Source organism: Sinocyclocheilus anshuiensis, unplaced genomic scaffold (genome assembly GCF_001515605.1).
Source record: "Sinocyclocheilus anshuiensis isolate Anshui unplaced genomic scaffold, SAMN03320099.WGS_v1.1 scaffold918, whole genome shotgun sequence".
NCBI classification, from domain to species: Eukaryota; Metazoa; Chordata; class Actinopteri; order Cypriniformes; family Cyprinidae; genus Sinocyclocheilus; species Sinocyclocheilus anshuiensis.
In genome coordinates, this window is record NW_015540946.1 from 1,314,843 (window position 1) to 1,329,412 (window position 14,570).

Consider the following 14,570-nt stretch of genomic DNA (forward strand, 5'->3'; position numbering starts at 1 on the left):
TAAATAAATCAATAAATCCACTGCTCTCTTGTCTCCTCTGAGGCTGGGAATCTAAATAGTGTTCTGTGCTCGTCTGTGCAGACAAAGACAGAACAGTTAGCATGCTTTGCTCAAACATTCGCCATGGCATTAGAGCTAGTACACCGTTGTCGCTTACGAAATCAAAATGATGGCGCCGTGGTGGAAACTTACAGATTAAGGGGCGGTAATATTATAATGAGATCCCTTTGCGACGTCACTAGGGGAGCGAAATCAGACGCGCTCGTTTTTTCAGAGGCTTGCAGAAAAAGGCTTACCAAAACAAAGTTACTGGGTTAATCTTTTTCACGTTTCCTTGGTTGGTAGATGCACCGGGGACCTGATTATAGCACTTAAAACCTGGAAAAGTCAGACTTTCATGATATGTCACCTTTAAAACAACATCTTTCATCATTTCAAGTGAAGTGACCCAGCATTTACAGACGGCATTGCAGGGCTCGCAAAATTTCAAAATCCCTGGTAGCCCTTCAGGTAGGCATTCTTCAGATTTTGGTGGCCCGAAATGAATTTACCTAGCATATAAATTTACTTAAGCATATAAATATATTATAAGTTTGTCTTAATTGTTTAGATATTTAGAAGGCACATTCTTTCACATTTACAACTCTGTGTGTTTGCTGCGTAAAAACATGGGTCGATATTCGCATCGATCTAAATAGCAGACTTATTGAAAATGCATATTCAGTGCCATAGAAATGTAAACATAGATGCCTCATTAGCGACTGTTTCTATGGGCCGCTATACATAAGCCATCCACCACATTCGAAAGGTCTTGCAGTACTGATTCGGAGAGGAGGAGGGCCTTGGATTAAAAAAGGTTGAGAACCACTGTTTTAAAACTTTTCATGGCCTTAAATGTGATACAACTGTATTGAAGACTTTTTAAGGACCCGCGGGAACCCTGTATTTAAGATTGCGGTGATACATTTTGGTAGCCTGACTGGAAAACACAATAGCCCTGTGATGTTAGGCTAGCGATTTTGTGAGCCCTGAGTATATAAACAAAAAGTCATTAAAAATAACATTGAATTATCAAATAAAATCAGGGTGAAGATATACTGAGAGAAAAGTAAATTTGACACCGAAACAAGATTGAATGACTCCAACTGTTTGACTTTACAGATCATTCTAAAATGACCTATATATGACCTGTCAATGACCAAATATAGCAAACAATTAATATCTGGAATTTTTGTTTTTAATGATCAACATTATTTAAGCAATAAAAAAATAAAATCACAATATGGCTGTTATTTAGAAATGCTATCTATATTCCTCCATATCTAATTTCAAGGCAAAGTCCTATATTTTAACATCTTGCATCTTTAATTCACACCTCGTTCCGTCTGTCCTTTCTCAACAATTGTCTGGATCTCATCTGCTGTTGTTCGTTGCTTCATTTCATGCAGAGTTTTGATGAGAGCTGGGTAGGCTCCACGTAAACCTTGTCTCTGGGACCAAGCCTGCAGAAGTGTGTATTTCTGTTCTTTCACATCGTTTTTGTTGTTAAGCTCATGTTCCTCAATTTCCGTATTTCTCATGCCGCTGCGCCTGGCAACACGTTTCACTGTTTTCCAGTCCAGAACTTCAACAATATCTAGTAGGTAAGAGTCCAGGTCTAAATCTACACAGAAAAAGAAGACAGCACTGATATAAGCTTCTTGTCCTGCTATTACTGTGATCTAATGTCTTTATATTCCAGACACTTTCCATCAATAGGGTACAAAACAAGGCATGCATTTATTTTAATGGTTATTTTAAATAGTTTATTTATCAACAAATAACTGCACAAAGAGGTGCTAATATTACATTATTGGTAACTGAAATTAGTGAATTAACTGAACATGAATTCAACAAATACCTGATGCAAGAAAATTACCATTATAACGTTCTGAAGCCCCCCTGCAATAACCCACCCCTCCACCCCCGGAATTCGATTTTAAACGCGGAAAGCAATCTAAAGCCTGTGCTGCATCCCAATGTGCCTACTTATACTACGCCCTTAAAGTATGTACTCTTTTGGTGAAGTACACACTTTTGAGTGTGTACATTTTTTTAGGTTTCAGACATTTCAATTAATTACTAGCAAAAAAGACATTTGTTAAATACACACTGATGTTTCTGAGTTTGTTAAATTAACAGGTGTCTAAGGAAAGCGGCAATATCCTTTCAATTAAAATCTGACGACGTGTTTTATTCATATAGTACACGTTGTGTAGGTAACTATAAAGCTATACTGTATTATATATTGAATAGCTATATTGAATAGAACTATATTCACGCTAGTCTTCTCTTAGTTCAACAGTGACTTATGCTGATGATACACGTGGCAACTTTTTTTGAGCAATGTTGCTTTGGCACTCAGAGGCGTCATGCCCATTCAAAGCCCATCTCAGATTTCTGAGCCAAGTGGATTTTGAATGCAGCTTCCAAAACACAAAAAAAAAAAAAACTGCCGAATAATATTTTTTATATTTGATACAATCACACCGGTATGGTTAGATCGTTCAGTGCGGCACAGCATCAGCTGCTAAATTCAAATCTGCGTTCGCGCTTTGGCTGGCGCCGAGACACGTTTGTACAGCGCTGCATTATAACCAATCACACACGATGCTGTTGAGCTTATGAATGCAATGGCCAATCAGAGACTTTCAGATGAGTCATCGCTGAAACGCGGTGTTTTGTTCACCTTCTCCCTTACTGAATTATCTGGCGAATTCTCTCATCATAAACAACAAAGTGCAGATGTGCGTACGAACGTAAGTAAGATATTCATTTCACAGTGTAAACAGCTTCAGTGATTATAATGGGAGTTTTTGGAGTGCCTGAACTCTGGCTAGACTGAATAAAAATGTCATTTGATAATGTAAATGTTCTTTAGGCTACTCTGTAAAATGAAAAGTGTTATAATTAGTAACTTACAATATTGTTATTAAATTCACATTAAATGCAAAGTCAGTCATATTAAAAATAGTTTATGGCATGACACTCATATCTGGTACTCAAGTAAAAAGTTGGGTTTTATGTGTAGTTAATAGATTACACTATTAGTCTACTTTGCCCATCACCATTTATTGATAAAATAACAATCTATAAAGGTGCAAAACGCATTTACTTAGGCTACACATATTTGAGAATCATGATATTTCCTGTAGTTAACACGTTTGGAAATATTTCGAAAAAAAGGAAAAAAATAAATAAAACATAAGTCTATATCAGTTATACAGTGCTATTGTGGCTGCTGTGTGTCACATGACAAGCATGATTCACCCCCCCAACGTGCCCCCTCAAAAATCATGAGTGCATGACGCCCCTGCTGGCACTTTCCCATTGAGAATGGGTAACAAATTTCTATCTGGATACTTTAGATCGGTCGTGGGCCCTGTGTATCACCTGGTTGCCTGTTGACGGCAACATTGTTCAAAAAGTTGCCCCGTGTATCATCAGCCTTACTTCTATGTATTTCGGGAGAAATTGCTGAATTTGCGTGATGTTAATCCAAAGACCTGGCGTTGGGACTGCTGATATTTGATTAAAAAAAAACAAAAAAAAAATTTCATGGTAAAATAGTTCTCAGAAGCAAACATACCTGTCAGGTGTACTGCCTACATGGGCGGGGGAAAAACAAGCCAATCCATCAGTCACAAAAGTTTTAAAATGCAAATAAAAAAATTCCACTGTAACACCACAACGGTGCAAATGAATGTTTAGAACAAGAGAATTGACTCACTGGTTCGATCGGTCTGCCCTTAAAATGATACTTGCATTTTCTACATAGCCAAAAGACCACCACACCAACACCAGCCACAAGTATGAGTGACACCAAAACAGCTACAATGACCACTGAAATAAGCAATCATATTAGTCCATTATCTGTAATGTACTTAGTGTTTATACTGCATAAGCCTTAGAGGACACTTTTTCAGTTATTGCTTATACTGTGCGTAGACAGAAGTGCTCTTGGGACACGGGCATTTTAGCATGTACTGAAATCAGTGATAAAGCAGCCCTTGCCTTGCAGATGTACGGGCTCTTTGGCATCATGGCACACAGTGTTGGTGGTTTCTGTACATTTTTCTTTCACTCCATGTTTCTCACACCTGTTGGGTAAACAATAGGTAAACAGAGAGAAGTCTGAATAATAAACTGAAAGCCAATATATAATATATACCGAGTTAGTATAAAAATGCTTAAAATTTCAGATCTTCAAGGAACTGTTAGCAAACCCCTGAGCAGAAACACTCCATGGGGAAAAAAACATTGCATATATTTAGGCCAACTGTACCAGGGTTACAGTTATTTAATATTTCTATGTATTGTTATGTAAAGCACAAGCATTGCTGTTATTTTGTCTATTTTGTCTTTTTGAGAGAGAGAGAGAGAGAGAGAGAGAGAGACTAAAGATAACTTATGTCAAGAACATTTTAATGTTTCCACCAAACTGAGTCTGCATTTTGCATAGATTTCTTATGATTGCAACATAAGAAATGTGCATGCACAGAGCTTTTTACAGTAATCTCCATTCTAACTTTCTAAACACACAGACATCTGTCATTCTTTCCAGAGAGAAAAGGGCATTTGGCTGACTACATACGTGTCACAGGGATAACAGGCCTTGCACAGGTCACCCTTGTCACAGTAATAATTGTCTTTGCACCTGCAGACAGTGTTGGAAGATGACGAACAGTTCAGCATTTTGTCCATGTTTGCTATTGCAAGGAGAGAAAGCAGAAATAAGACTTTTTAAAATTAGTTTTTGCCCATGCTTCCATTTGGGCTTCAAGAAGCACAATACTAGTTTTTGAAAACAGTCCCATCTCTAGCATTAGTTACGTTTTGACTAATATTTTATAAATAACAGTTGACTGTCTACTGCCCATTTGTTAAATTTAATGTTTATAGCATTAAAACAAAACAAAACAAAAAAACACTGATTTGCAGAAAAATCACAATTTAGCTGACAAAACTAACAAGGTTCAGATGTTAAGACCTACCATTGGAATCACAGATTTTACAAGGCTGGCATTTGTCATCATTGTTCGGGTGATCTATATAGGTGCCATGCTCACACCACTCACATTTTGTGTCATTTTTATCTGTGCAGTGACTTAAGAACCGATGACCTGCAGCACACACAAATACACACATTGGTATTTGAGAACATCCTTTGGTTCCAATCTTATCTAAGTGATCCAGAAATAACTCAGATTGCAATTACTTTAAGTTCATCTGATCACAAAACAATATCATATTTCATATTTATTCATTTGTTAGGTAACCATGTAATAAGAGGACTCTACAACCAGAAAAATAAAGCCCAGCTGAATGTAAATCTATTCAAACCCTATGCCTAGACTTTTGATGTAAAATAAGAAACGAAGTCCACCTCGCTAACAATATATACTGCGTATGTGTTTTTATATTAGATCTTACCTGTCTGACAAAGGCAGCAACTTCTTCCCTCGTACTGGTAAGTCCCGTTCTTACAGACGCCGCGTCTCGTGCGCAGGCGCCTGCCTTCTGCCAGTCCTTCAGTTAACATCTGAAACACCGAAAACTGCACTTAACAGATCATATATGAAATTAAAGTTACGCTTTCTTGTTGAAATTCTTTTCAGGCATGCTTTGTCACCCGCAGATGGGTAAACCGACCATAAACCGCTACAGAATGCTAAGCGACGAAACGAAAAGCGAAAGTGAAACTCAACTATTTATAATAAATGTTTAGTACGTTTATACTATTTTTTCTCTAAATTGTATTCAATTCTTTATAAAATAGAAATCAACAAATATAGTAAAAACCAATTCCTTACATTTCTGTATTCCTCAAGGAATGGTTGTCGATGTAGGGCGTTTTAGATATTAGAGTATACAGTAATATATTCAGTAGGCTATACAATTTAATAAGGGTTAAAGGCTTACCGCACACCACAGAAACACGACGAGATGTGGTCGGACATACATGTCTGAAGAGTAATAGGCACAAAGAACAGTTTAGTCGCGTTAAATGCCCAAAACAACCTCGTTACACTATCAACAACATTTAAAGTGGAGAAGGAAATGGAAGTAGGCTGTTATTCGTGAGCTAATTGTTCTTTTGAACCGAATCTTATCAATCGGTCTAATCTAAACCGGTCAATCTGGGTCCAAGCTTTTCACGAGATAATAAAAAAATCACATACTCATTGAACTGAGTATATAATAATTGGTTTTAATGAATAGCATTAATTGTATAGACCTCAAGGAGCACGTGATTTCCTAAATACGGTATGATGTAAACAAATCAAACGAACCAGTTAACTGAAATGAACTGTTCAAAAGAACCGATTCGTGGTAAAAGGGCGGACTTTTCATCAACGCTACTTACACAGCTGTGATAGTCTAGGGAAATTTGTCATAAAGGAATCCCCATTGTTGAGCTTTATTCAGATTCCAGGTCGTTCTTACCGCAAACATTTGTAGACCAAAAATGATCTTTTAAATCTATTAATTTCAAGCATTAGCATCTGGCATTTTTATCAAACAACAGTTAGCCTAATTAAGATGTATCTTTATGAGGCGTTGTACAGCTATTGCACTGGAAATGGTCATGTGATTTACAACAATTGGTTAATTAATTGCCAGCTACAGTTTATTTCTATTTCTCATTCTCTTCTGTTAAACTGTGTGAACCCAGGACATACCAGGGCAATGCACGCCATTTCACAAGTTTCTAGAAAGTTCTTATTCTCCAAACACAGGATCTTGAGACTAGTGGAGCTTTTTTAAGTGCCCGTACTATAAATGTCTCAAAGTTAGCCAGACAATGCTCCTTTCCAGAACTCGGTCAGTGTTCAGTGAACTATATGCAACGACTGATTTATAGGTTTAATTTGATTTAAATGTTAAATACACCGACATCTGCAGGTTAAACAACAGCAGTTTCAGTGAATAGGCTATTATCTTGTCTTCAAAACTATAATTATACTAAAGTATAATGTGAGGTACTGTGGCTTTCCCTAAAACAATGCCTTTAAACTTGTATGGCAGATGAAAATTTGGGTACCTGGTAGCTACTACACAACCTTTTTCAGCATGACCTTGTGTCTGCTGTGGTTGTTCTATGCAGAAACTGCACGCGAGTGAGCGCACGCTCTCTCTGTTTGGGTGTTACCATAATGTTGCATCATCTTTTTTTCTGAAACACACACAGGAAGGTGACACTTATTGGGTGCATGTGGGCAGGTGGGGTTCGGCGAGATGGCCATTTCAGATCAACCCTTTCATACCTGAAGAACGAAAAGAAGTTTCTTAGTAGCCAGGAACTCTGATTTTGAGATAATGTGTGCTTGTGTTCTTACATACCACTGCGGCCACACACACAATCTTTCATAGACTGATGCCTTGTCCAAATACCCACTTGTGGTCTTTGCACTTGACTACCCAAGTGTTCAAGTGAGGATGAAGACCACAAGTGTGTGTTGAACTTTTCATTACCTGATGGGACATATAGTGTTGTAAAAATGCAAGTGTTTACATAGCGTTATTTTTATTTACATTTTAAATACTTTGCATTTTAAAATCAACTTCTAAATGTCTGTTCAGTCAGTAGTCCCTATAACATGACACAATTTAATTTGTGGTGCTTCTAATTAAGTGATAAAAAGCAGTTGCAAATGTTTACAAAATAAGTATCAACACTACTCATCTTTACACCAATAAAACGTGCAACACTTTGTTTTTCTATCAAATTATATGTAATATCTATTTATTATATTAATATCTAACTTACACTGGAAAGGTTTCCGTTACCTCTCACGCGATCTCGGCAAAAAGTCTCACCATTTATTTCCAGAACATGATGCATGATGGGATACACTAAGCCTCGAATAGTGCTCCGGAACGGTATTCGAGATAGTGTGGGTTTAGTGAGCGTTAAGGGCACTGCGCTTTGACGTTTTTAAAGTGGTCATATGATGCAATTTCAATTTTTCCTTTCTCTTTGAACTGTTACAAGCTCTTGGTGCATAAAGAAGATCTGTAAAGTTGCAAAGACTAAAGTCTCAAATCCAAAGAGATATTCTTTATAAAAGTTGAGTCAGCCACGCCTACCTAAAACGGCTCGTTCTAACACACCCCCACATATCTACCTCACTATGTGGGAAGATTTGCATAACGCCGCCCAAATGTTCACGCAAAGAAAGAAGGCGTAACTTTTATTCTCACTGTAGTATTGTTGTTGCCGCCGCCATCTCGTGAAGACGCTGTGTGCTTCGTGACGAAACTACTTTGTTTGGTCTTCCAAAAGAGGACGATATCCGCTTCGTCATGCCTGGAGCTGATCCGTGCTGGTCGCTGAGGGAATACAACAGTATGGTGAGGGGTGTAACATTTCCGTCTCACGCTTGAGGTATTCGGCCAATCACAACGCACTGGTTTGCTGGCCAATCACAGCACACCTCGCTTTTTCAGAACGATTAGCTTTGTAAAAATCGACGCGTTTCAAAAAGGCGGGGCATAGAGGAGAAACAATAATGTACAGTATGTGGAAAATAATGTGTTTTTTAAACCGCATAAACACATTTCATTACACCAAATACACAAAATAATGTTCTTTTTAGCAACATCATATGACCCCTTTAAGACCTGGGACTTAAGTCTTGCGCACTCAAGTGGCCAAGACCGCAAGTGTGGGTATTTGGACAAGGGGTTAGTCCTCCTTTCCGTTCTTTCAATCGCTTTACGTATACGTCGACGTTCCATGTCCATTATTGTGAAACCCGGCTAGGGTTGCCAACCGTTCCGTATAATACGGAATCGTCCCGTATTTAAGGCATCAAAGAAGCGTTCCGTATGAAAGCTATAGCCTACGGAATGCAGTTTGTCCCATATTTGCAAGCAATCAATCCTCTGCCGGCTGCTCCCGCTTCACAGCAAGCGGGTCTCACGCTAACGGCAATTCCCTTTCACTATCCGCGTTTTGATTTTGCCAAACCAGTTTGGGAATGCAAGCAACTTATTGATCATGAGCCAACATCCGACAAGGCCCGACTCTCAGCTGTGTGACCCAGTTTCTGTGATTTTCTTATTGGTTGAGCCCCTGCTGTGCATTATGGGATTTTTTTTTTTTTACTCCTGCTTTGTTACTGGCAGATGGCACCAGAGGACAATATACATATACACTTCTCACTGACAAATATCAATGAGGCTCATACAGTATGAATATGAAAATTAGTACGTTTAAAGCATGGTGTTTTGGTTCTATGGTTCCATTAAAAACTCTTAACATCTATGAAACTTCCATTGTACAAAAATGTTCTTCATAATGGAAAAAGCTATTTAGATTACTAAAATGTTCACTACAATAAGAAAAAATTATTCTTTCAAGAACTGTTGACTTAAAGGTTCTTTGGAAAACCCAAATTGTTCTTATATGGCATCACTGTAAAAAAAAAAAAACTCTTTGGAACCTTTATTTTGATTTGAACAAACATTGAAGCACTAACACAACACAGAACCCTGCAGCAGAGTTTAGATTCAATCCTAATTAAACACACCTGATCCAACTAATCAAGTCCCTCAGGCTTATTTGAAAACTACATGGTATGTGTGTTGGAACAAAACTCTGCAGGGCTCCGGCCCTCCAGGAATTGAGTTTGACACCCCTGTCTTACACAAAACCAATCTAGCACTGCTGTAGGCCATACAACTGACACATTCATTGATTTCTCACCCCTTTACTAATATGTAGCAATACAGTGACATGGAAACCACAAAAGTCTCGACTTAGTCAGCTTTCTGTCACCTTTCTTCTGTCATTGTCAGCTACAGAAATGGAGAACTATCAGATGAAGCTTTTTCCTACATGACAATCATTGCTAGTTAGAGAAAACTGAAGGGGAAAAAAAGACATTCTGGGGTCTAGTATTTGCATTAGAAATCCTAATTTGCAGTATTATCGGTCCTGCAATTAGTTGTTTAATGACAACCTATTTACTATGCAGCCATAATAACTCAATAAATTCCAGCTTTTATGCTTTGTGTGTCTTCATGATCAGTTCTCTTTAGCTATAGGCTCCTATAGAGGTTTTTGTGGCCTTAAATACGTATAAGCTGGGAATGACTGCACATTCACACGTTATCTTTATCCCTGTGTGTTTGTCATTGGGTATTAGTGTGTGTGTGTTTATATCATGACGTGTTAATGTGTCACATCAACAAAGTCTGAGAAGTTTTCTGAGGTTTTCATAATCTGGGGTCGACTCGAAGCCATTTCAAACCTCTTTATGATCGCCTTTGCGCACATATGAGATGTGTGACAGTAAGCCGGGTTCATGGAGAGGACACACTCCTCTGCGCTGATATGAGAAGTGTTGGTGTCTGTTATCTGAGCCCCATATTAATTTGGCTGTGACGGATGTTAGCCTGGCCTAGCGTAGCCGATCGTCTCTGGGGAAAACACGCCATAATCCTGTAATCCTTTCCTCTTGGGATTCTGTCTAATCAAGCGCTCTTTAAAATGAAATAGCACACACACACACACTCTGAATACTAACACCCATACATTGCAAATTCTTGTCAATCGGTATCTGCCACAGCTCTTCTGTAAGTACAGAGCTCAGTTTTTCTCTTAGGGACTTCAAGGTATCAGTTCGGTGTCTACATTTATAAAGGTAACCTACTTGATTTAATCATAGAAACTTGAAGAGGCGGTGTTTATTTATTGACACTGGAGCAAGTGTGCTGTCCACAAACAGACAACCATAATGTTTGAACATGACAGACCTTACAGGATTATTTCTGATTCAACACATTAAGCTCGACAGCACTTGTGGCGTAATGTTGCTTACCACTAAAAATAATTCCCACTTGTCCATCCTTTTCTTTATTAAAAAGGCAAAAATTTGGGTTACTTACAGTGAGGTACTTACAGTGAAAGTGAATGAGGCCAATAAGTAAATGTTAAAATACTAAATGTTTCAATAGTATAGGCACAAGGCATAACATCAGTGTTTACTCGCAGAACATACATTCAAATGATTATGGAAAGATTATGGAAAAAGAAAAGAAAAATGGAAAAAAATTCTCTCCAAAGAGAAATATGTTGTTTTCACCAGAACATCAAGTTATGACATTCCAAAAAATAAAAATAATAATAAAAAAATAAATGGATAAATCAGTCATAAGATCATTAAGATGCTTTTACAAAACAGACTTATTTTAGTGAAAAAAAAGGCTTATCATTAACCTTTTCTGTGTACTTAGTTGCCATGACACCTAAAATTTCCATAAAACAGTGAATTTTACAGTTCTAATAGAATTATTCAAGTGCTATTAGAAAATAAGCATCTCATTTCTGCTTTTGAATCTTTGAACATTGGCCCCATTTACTTACATTGAAAGTGCTTCACTGTAACCTCAATATTTGTTTGGTGGTAAACATTATGCCACAAATGCTGTTTATTGGGCTAAATTTATTAAATGCAGAATGATCTCCTTTTAGGTCAACAGAGGTAATTAGGTTAATTCTGAAAATAGCCTACAGTTTCAGATTTTATCTAAGACCATAGCTATATTCGTTAAAAATGAAAAGAAAAAAAAAAAAGACAAAGAAAAAAAAAATAGTGCAGCCCCTGTACTTCTCTCAGGGCTGTTTAGGTCTTTTAAAGAAATGCAGAACCTGTCACCCAGGCCAGTTAATCCCCACTTCCTGTTTCATTCTGTGCCTAATCCAAACAGCACAGCTGTGCTCTAACAGCAAGTTTTTGCCAGATTAGTTTCATAATGTCCAACAGTGTAGATGAAGGTTGAGCAAATACGTTCCAAACTGAGAAAGAAAACAAGAAAAAAGTGAACGTGCTAATGCTGCAATTAGTTGAAATACTGAATAACTTAATTGAGTCAAAGCTAAGGAATTTCCAAGCTCTAATCAAATCACACTGCTGTATAAAGCTGCTCTTAAAATCCCCCAAAATGTGCATAAGAGGGCATAACGGTTGCCAGATTGTCATGGCATTGCATCAGCGACAAGTTCTAATATGTCAACTGGAGGTGCAACTGTTCTTGGTGAGTGAACCCCTCTCTGATGAAAGAAGCAGTGCTTGCCGACAGAGGAGGGAAAGCACCTCATTGGTCATTCAGGGCTGGTTTCTATGACTCCCCAATGAGCAACCAATTACAGTGTAGCGGAACAGTTCCCGTCTCCATCATTAGCTGGTGTGAGTCTAGTTTGATGTTTTTATCAACATCAGAGGATATGAGAGCATGGCGTAAATGGACAAAAGGGCATAAAATGGACCGAGAGGCAAATCAAAAGCAATAGGGAAGACAGAGATAAGGAGAATGACATATTATATATCTATGTCCTCTCCTCTTTGTTATAAGATTAATATTTTCCTCCATGTCTATGCGCTCTAATCTAATGACTGCAGAAAGCTACAGATATGCAGCGACAGCATTACGACTGAACAATTACTGGATAGACTAGTCAGATTACCCATTCCCAGAGTAACTATCAACTATATTTTTTATCATCGTAATTATAAGTCAATTTTCACTACTTACTATGAAGCACTAAGCCCTAAATAGCTGCCTGAACCAACATCTGCTTCAGACTACTGAAGTGCTGTGCCTAAACCCATCAGAGGGATTTGCATAATGCCAATCCAAAAATATCCCCATCAACCTGATAGAAGATAGAAGTCCCCCATTTCAAATACGTATTATAGACTGCATTATAGTAATAATATAGTGAAATGCATTCTACATTCCCAACAGAAGAAAGTTTAACAGCACAAACAGCAAGACAAGGGAGAGAGAGCATCCAGCAAGCACCTTGTTTGAAAAGGAAGTTTCAACGTAAGGGTTAGTTCACCCAAAAATGAAAATTAGGCTGTGTTTTACTCACCCCCGAGGCATCCTAGGTGTATGACTTTCTTCTTTCAGACGAGTCCAGTCGGAGTTATATTAAAAATTGTCCTGGCTATTCCAAACTCTATCATTGCAGTCAGCGGGTGTTGCAGTGCTTCAGTCCAAAAGAAGTGAAATAAAAAGCACCCATCCATAAAAAAAAGTGTCTCACATGGCTCCGGGGGGTGAACAAAGGCCTCCTGTAGCGAATCCATGTGTTTTTGTAAGAAAAATATCCATATTCAAAACGTAATCACTTTAATGTAGCTTGCGCCAACAGTTGTACACGGAAGCAGCTCCGGGCGGATGACCTATGAGGTAAGTGCTGCGCATGCACCGGTGAGTCTCGTGAAAACCAACGTTTGTTTACAGGAGCAAAGAAAGCAACATTTCCTTACTTTAGCAAACTTTAGTCTCCTCTTGGCTTATATCGAATTCCTCCGACATTCTTCTTTACAAATCCTCGTTTTGTACTTCTAATTTGTGACTGTTGTTTTGTTTTGATCTCTCCCTTGCGCTTCCACGTTCGTCACTTCTGAGTGGCGCATGCACAACGCCGACGTCTTACATCATCCCCCCTGAGCTGCTTCCGTGTACACAACAGTGAGCGCAAGCTAGATTAAAGTGATTATTACGTTTTAAATATGGTTATTTTTCTTACAAAAACGCATGGATTTGCTACAGGAGGACTTTGTTCACCCCCAGGAGCCATGTGAGACACTTTTTTTTATGGATGGGCGCTTTTTATTTCACTTCTTTTGGACTGAAGCACTGCAACACCCGCTGACTGCAATGACAGAGCTTGGAATAGCCAGGACAATTTTTAATATAACTCCGACTGGACTCGTCTGAAAGAAGAAAGTCGTACACCCCTAGGATGCCTCGGGGGTGAGTAAAACAGCCTAATTTAAATTTTTGGGTGAACTAACCCTTTAAAGGGTTAATAAAGGCCTTTCAAACTTTTTAAACTGTAATCTCTAGCTTCCGCTAACTGTCGTTCGTGCGTTCATTCGATTTTTCTATTGTGAACGTGCGAACAACAGTTAGCGGAAGCTAGAGATTACGGGTTATAAAATTTTAAATATGGATTTTGTTTCTTACAAAAACACATTGATTCGCTACAGGAGGCCTTTATTCACCCCCTGGAACCATGTGGGACACTTTTTATGATGCATGGATGCACTTTATTGGACTTCTTTTGGACTATTGAAAAATAACACCCACTCACTGCCATTATAAAGCTTGTTAGAGCCAGGACATTTTTAAATATAACTCGATTATATTTTCAGACGATTGGCTTCGTCTGAAAGAAGAAAGTCATATACACCTACTGTAAAAAATGACCGTGAATTTAATGGTAAAAGACTGTAAAAATGCTACAGTAAAAACCTGTTAAATGGTTAACGGTAAATTCCCCTACTATATACGGTGAAAAACTGTATTGGACATTACATGTATTGGACATTAATTTTACGGTAGTATACCGTTTTTGGAAGTGAAAAAGTCTACTGTATAATTTACAGCGAATAACCGTAAATTGACATTCCCAGAATTCCCTGCGTTACATTTCAAATTTGATGTTTTTTTGTTGAAATAACTGTTTCTTCTTAGTTTTTTTCTTATCAGTTTAGTATATTAGGGTT

The 14,570-nt window shown here is 38.0% G+C and overlaps 1 protein-coding gene across 1 annotated transcript in view; it reads right to left on the bottom strand.

Moving 5' to 3' along the window:
- The window catches only part of LOC107689821 (tumor necrosis factor receptor superfamily member 6-like), a 7,598-nt gene extending 1,480 nt beyond the window's left edge, over positions 1 to 6,118 (bottom strand). The window contains exons 1-9 of the mRNA XM_016487986.1: positions 5,962 to 6,118; positions 5,473 to 5,581; positions 5,034 to 5,162; positions 4,634 to 4,748; positions 4,054 to 4,139; positions 3,770 to 3,882; positions 3,629 to 3,644; positions 1,376 to 1,663; positions 350 to 378 (exon numbers count right to left, since the gene is read on the bottom strand). Coding sequence (XP_016343472.1) covers positions 350 to 378; positions 1,376 to 1,663; positions 3,629 to 3,644; positions 3,770 to 3,882; positions 4,054 to 4,139; positions 4,634 to 4,748; positions 5,034 to 5,162; positions 5,473 to 5,581; positions 5,962 to 6,003 — 927 coding nt within the window. The 5' untranslated portion in view covers positions 6,004 to 6,118. The remainder of the gene's footprint in view (positions 1 to 349; positions 379 to 1,375; positions 1,664 to 3,628; positions 3,645 to 3,769; positions 3,883 to 4,053; positions 4,140 to 4,633; positions 4,749 to 5,033; positions 5,163 to 5,472; positions 5,582 to 5,961) is intronic.
- Positions 6,119 to 14,570: the final 8,452 nt, after the last annotated feature.